The following is a 6,455-nucleotide window of genomic DNA, read 5'->3' on the forward strand; positions in this document are numbered from 1 at the left end:
TGTAGGATCAGATGTGAAGAGATACTTATTGTCAGACAAGACCACTCCATCATAGTAGCTTATCAACCATGTAGTAAAATCCATTCCAAAAAAGAGGCAGCAGCCATGCGTAACAATGTTGGGATCTCTGTAAGAACCCGAGATTCATATGGTAGGAAGGAGTCATCCTAGCTAAAAGATATGTGACTCGTTTCAATAATGCTTTCGGCTTATTCAACCCCTCCGAGGATTCCCTCGCCGAATTATGGTCAGTAGATTAACTGACAGACTCTGAGAGACCTCCCATCGACATTTGCTCACTATATCCCTAGCCTCTCTAGCCTTCTCTGGATCAGAGACAAATGCTAAATCTTTTTTATCCTCCATCTCCTAGGCCATCTTCCTCCTAAGCTCCTCGAACTGATGCCTTTGGTCCTTCCTCTGCTGCCTTCCCACAACAAAGGTGTAACCCAGTGCATTCAAATAGCACCTAGTTCTAGCCTGCCTCGAATCATAAGGACCTGATTGTAGAAAGCTGAGGCAAAATGTTGGCCCATGAGTCAAGCCATCACAAGCAGACCTACCAATACAACATGGTGCTCATGACTATTGAATAGGCGAGTATATCATTAACTAACGTTTTGAATGACTAGCGACAACAAATCTTTGAAAATATTGGGGATCTTTCCATGTTAAATTTGTTGTTATGTTCCTATTTCCTAATTCTAGTGGTCGATAAGGAAAATGTTATCTCCACCACAAACTGGGGGGAGGTGGAGGGAACCAATAAGGAGAGGAATGTGCTCAACATGTAGATTCCTCATTGTATATAATGCCAAAGCTTCCTTATGGGTGGATCTATACACCATTCCGTTATCCAAGGTCCTATACACATTTTCAAGGTGCAAAATGTAAGATACAAGAAATACCATGGATAAGACAATTACGATGCGACCTTGAACTCTCCTTGCAAATTTCAATGGATCTTGAAAAAGATCATGAGCTTTCTCTTCTTTGGTATAATTCAAGAGTGTAAGTGACAAGAGAGCGTTTGTAGTACAGCAAGTTGCTTTAACCAAGTGGAAGTATTTAGAGATGCATTTCAATATATCGCCATCAAATGCAAAGCAAGTCAACCAACTATTAAAGCCTTGTGAACATTCATAATATCACCTTTTTTCATCCAAATATAGTTTTTTAAAATTGAACCCCTTCTAAATGAGATTGAATTGCGTTATATTGTTTACCACCTCTGTAAATAATATCGTTTGGTGACTGCATGAACTCTAAACACGACTAGCTTCAAACCATATATTTTCCAATAACCATGCTGGCAGTAAGAGCTCTTCTTAAAAGAGGGATTTGCTTACAAGGATATCAAAACATGGCAGCAATACTTACGAAGAGCTCTAATTAAAAGAGCGATTTGCTTACAGAGGACTTAAGGCAACAGTTAAGCATACAATTGTACACCGCTGTAAAAAGTACGATCCTATGCTGCGACTCAGCTCATATGCAGGGTCTGTCTAATAAGGATCAAGAAGTAGAACACTCGAGTCCCACACCGCCCTTCTCATTAAAGAAATATCTTCACATGGAGATGATATGATGCTAAGCAGAAAGGCCTTCACTTAACTATGATACTGAGGAACTTAGAACTGAGCCTGAAGACGAAGAAAATTAGTATCGCTGCCCACTACGCAATGGGGGTCGTGCTTTTACGACCATGAGTACTTGGGCGACTCTTGGAATTCGTCACGTTACAGTTATCTTTTTGCTTGTCCATGAGGATTTGATGATGTCTGCACTCGGTGCTGCAGAACGCTCTTTCTCCTCTATGACAAGGCCAAAAAGAGAAAAAACATGAGAGTGAGGCCGGTAGACAGATTCTCAGTAGAGCTTTGAAATCGCCTTTCACAGGCGACACTAGCAAATATATACTTCTTTCCCAGAAAATAGCAGATATAGTTTAGAGGCCACACTAGCAGATATACTGAGCACAGTTACGCTTAGTTGAGCACGGGTTCGTCCAGTTACGCTTAGTTCAGGCGACATATGTAAAATAGGCAATTCAGTCGCAAAGAGTACCTGTATATATAAGTATCGATTCCTTGCCCAAGCCGGCGCTTGCAGATAAAGCAAGCATCCAGAAAATTAGCAAACGGAAGGGACTCCGCTCCCTCATGTCGTTTAGAAACGGTTCCCATGGATGGCACCCTTGGATCCTCTAGGAGGGTGTTTCCTTTGGACATGTGAGAGCTGACTAAAAGCCCCTCTCTGTAAGCCTCTTTGTTACTCCCCAACGAGTACAGTCCAAGCTGAACGGCTAAGGATGATGGCTCACTCGGAGGTAGCAATTTACAGTGGATCTCTTCGTTTAGAAGTTGATCCTCTTTCCCTTTATAAGAGAGATCCTGTTCGAACTCTTCTGGAGGATGCTCATTCCCGGCTATTCGAAAATTCTGAGAACCGGTAGATGCTCTGAGTGCGTCTGCAATTTCTTCAGCCGGTGAGCAATCTGTGGTTGAAGGCTCCTGTGAGACGGCAGTACGAGCTGGTACTACACCTCTTATATCGTGCTGCAGCCCAGATCCTAACCGAGACATGCTAGTGCTCCTCGGGATGTGGCGGGACGGTTTTCCTGTCATCACGACCCTGTGATGAACGATACTACAGTCTACAAGGCGGTAAAAAAGGCAAACGACGGGAGGGAAGGAGATCAATAGCAAGGAGAAGAGGAGCTAAGGAGAGAAGGGAGGTATGACGCAAAGCTGAAGGGGTGGTGGACACAGTGCGGCGAGGGGGGAGGGAAAGGACCCAAGAAGATGCCGAGGGAGTGGGGAAAGGGAGCAGGGAGGGCGAGATGGGCTCCAGCAAGCGAGGAGGAAGGATCTGAGGAAGACCCAAGAACACCAAAAGGAGAGGGAGTGCGAGGATGGAGGTGCGGTGAGCAGCATCAATTGATGGGGAGATGCACGACAAGCCAGACAGTCGACTCGCCGCCCCCGTCCTCCCAACCCAGCAGTCAGCTGCACTCAGCTCACAGCCGCCTCCTCTGAGATGACGGTTTTCGATATTAATAAAAGGTGGCGGACCAGTTGCAATTGCATTCACTCATCTATGAGAGAGAGAGAGAGAGAGAGTAGATTCATTTAGCACGTGCGTGCTTTCGAGAGAGTGTGCGCGCTTGTATTTGAGAGAGAGTGTGTGTGCTTTCAACACACACACACAAAAGCATGTGTTTGCAGAGAGAGAGAGAGATATTGTGTGTGTGTGTAGGTGTGGGTGTGTTTTTTTTCCGTGCTTCTCGCTACCACACTAGGTAATAAGAGTTGTAAATTGCTTTAATTAATTGAATAGTAGTTTCTTTTTTTTTCTAAATGGGTGGGTGGGTGCGCGGGCATGTGTGTGTATGTCTGAGAGAGAGAGAGAGAGAGAGAGAGAGAGAGATTTTGCTAAAATGAAAAGTGTGTGTGTGTGTGCATGCGCTCACGCATGAGAGAGAGAGAGACAGACAGACAGACAACAAATTTGCTTTAAAAAAGTAGGGTTAAGGAAAATCACACCTCGAATTATATACAAATCACCACTAGGAAAGTGGAATCTAAGGAGAGTAGATTGTGCAGAAATGGAAAGACCATTGTGTCAAGAAGGCAAGGTTCATCTCTAAAAGGTTTCAAGTTAATCTGATTTGCCTGTCGTTGAAGACCCACAAGGACTCACCTCGACCTTGGCTACATGCTAGCCTTACTTGAGAGCGCTGGTGCTTAAAGAAATTTGTTAACTGGCCAACATAAAGTTACAAGAGCAACACAAAACAATATAAAAGAAAAAGAAAAAAAAGGATAGAAAAGAAGAACACAAATAAAGAAAGACTACAATAGAAGAAACAAGAAGCAACATTCACAAAGGAAGATAGAGAAGAAGTAAAAGAAGCTTCTCATATCAAAGAACACATATAGATACAAAGAAAGAATACTTTTTTTAAGTCACGAGACACAATGTGCATCAAGAGAACGAGATCAATCTGTGTTCATAGAAGACAAGGGTTTAATGTGAGATGAATTGCACTTTTCTCTTTTTTGTAATTAATGCTTTTTGGAAGGCCACAACTAATCTTCAAAAATGTGTATGATCTGAGTTATATTTTTCCCAAAAACTTGTAAATTTGTCTGAAAAACTTTCAAATATGTGTACTTGAAGGTTGTAAATCTTTGGGGAAAAGGTTTTTCATAAAAACACAAACACACACACATAGGGAGGGAGGGAGGGAGGGAGGAGGGGGCTACTGATGCCCAGATGTATTAGTATTACCTTCAAATAGTAGTGTTCTGATAGGATGGCGGGCCCATTGATGTGGGGTTTCTAATGTTGAATATTTTGCCAAGCATTATGCTTATTGGATTCAATTTTGTTTAGTTTTGATGCTTTTATGTTCTCTCCTTGGAAAACTCAAGGGGCACACATGCCCTAAATGCCATTTTAAAGTCTCACACCAAACTAAAAGTCAAAATGAAATCAAATTAAGACCAATTAAAAAATACTAGGGGAACACACTTATGGAAGTATAGGTCATTGGGCCAATGGAGAGTTACAAATATTAACCCACGCTACCATTTTTAAGATGAATTTATCAAATTAAAGCTCCAAATATTAGTTCATGTGTTTTTTTTTGCAAATTTATTAAATTTGAAGCTCTAAACATTAGCCCTACCAACTTGGGGAAGCCTCTAATTCACTTTTGGGTGAAATCCGTGCCCCAATGTTTTCCCACATTAGCACCCACATAACTATATATTTAGACAACCATAAGCAAAGATATTCTAGTCAAATATATATTAAGACAGCGAGCGATAGGCGAAAATATTCTATCTCGTTTCAAATGTCAATTGGAAGAAGGGAGATTGGAGAAGAGTGAAACATCACCAAGGCATATGAGAGCTTTTGTCAATACTTTTCAACTTGGTACCATGTTGGTATATGGGGTTTTTTTTAACCACTATCAAAAAGAAAACATAAGGTTATGTGACTACAAGATCTCATTATTACTAATGAGAGCTTGTAGTCACATAAGATTATATGACTACAAGGAAATGTTTTTGCCCACTAACATAAGGTTATGTGACTACAAGATCTCATTTATTACTAATGCATCTCCTTCACTCATCAATAGCCACATAGACAGAGTGAAAATCACTGGGCAAGGATATCCTATCACAAAAATAATAGATTAAGTGAGTATAAGGAGGACATTAAAAAGCATGTCCCCCACATATAAATCAATGAACCTCCTTCAATAGTAGAAAATTTTGGGCAAAGAGGAGTAATGCATAAGATATTTCTTTTATCATATTGTTAAATTCATATAAGGTGAGATCTTTCTTTCTTTCTTTTTTTCCCTTCACTTTCAATAGATGTGAAACATACTAATTGCACTCAATCCCAATTTGGAAGGACTATATACGATGAGACAGATAATAGCATATGACCATCTTTGTCTCCTTCAATCAGTGGCACCCATGATGGTACTACATAAGAATATAGTGCCTATGAGAGTCTAAAATTCAAATGTTGTTGTTGGCTTGGCTACTCATATGCATGGGTGAGAATTGCCAATGTTGTCACCTAACAGTAAATCTTGCAATTTTTATGGCCCCCATAAAACTTCACATTGAAATCAAGAGACACTCATATGAGATAAGGTGGATTGCACTATTGGCATTATGGTTCTTAGCCCTTGGTGTAGGACTAGGGTATGTGAACTCACTATTGCTCTAAAATGGTTTTCCATTGACAAGCAAATAGTTTTGTGCAACTATGGCATATTTGGGTTTTTGTGCCATCATTCTCTTTACCAATTCGACATGCTACTTAGCCAATTTCCATGCTATTATATGGGGTCACTAAAGGAGTAAGATTCCCACCAAAGTTTTTACTGCATTAAATGGCATTTGATGTTGGTATTTGTTATACATTCATAATATTAGAGATTCATTGATGAATATTCTTCATATTGAATGGTTCGGAGGTGTTTTAACATTGGTGATCTCCAATACTCCATTCATTTTCGTTTTTTGGGAGCCAAATGCCTCCAAAGAATCCCCAAATTGTGAAAAAAACAAGAGAAGTAAATATGAAATTTCTTGAACTTAGAATGATGTACCAAAAATTGCATGGAAAAGTCTCCAAATTATATATTTATGATTCTCACTAACAATGGAAGGTGCTTGTAACCAGTATGCATGCAATTCTTATTCATTGTCTCTAGTACAGGCAAATCAACCTCCCTTAAAACCGCAAGTGGCTACATTCATCAACCTGCAAAGAGAACCTAAAGGCTATTAAAATATCCATGGAACCCTTAGTAGATGGTGCTATGAGATTTAAAACCATATACTTTACTTTCCCTTACCCCACATGGTCAACCTTTAATAATTGATAGGTTGAGAGTACTGAAATTTCTTGAGGTGGTGATT

General features: G+C 40.3%; 1 protein-coding gene across 1 annotated transcript; it reads right to left on the reverse strand.

The window, feature by feature from the left end:
• Positions 1–1,315: 1,315 nt before the first annotated feature.
• Positions 1,316–3,012, reverse strand: LOC147903663 (uncharacterized). The gene is made up of 2 exons (XM_087372797.1): positions 2,068–3,012; positions 1,316–1,814 (listed from the first exon to the last, which is right to left on the reverse strand). Exons 1-2 carry the CDS (start codon positions 2,625–2,627, stop codon positions 1,676–1,678), a joined length of 699 nt encoding a protein of 232 aa, XP_087228923.1. The 5' UTR covers positions 2,628–3,012; the 3' UTR covers positions 1,316–1,675.
• Positions 3,013–6,455: the final 3,443 nt, after the last annotated feature.

Source organism: Dipteris shenzhenensis, chromosome 3, assembly GCF_047967505.1.
Source record: "Dipteris shenzhenensis isolate YYH24624 ecotype China chromosome 3, Dip_SZ_1.0, whole genome shotgun sequence".
NCBI classification, from domain to species: Eukaryota; Viridiplantae; Streptophyta; class Polypodiopsida; order Gleicheniales; family Dipteridaceae; genus Dipteris; species Dipteris shenzhenensis.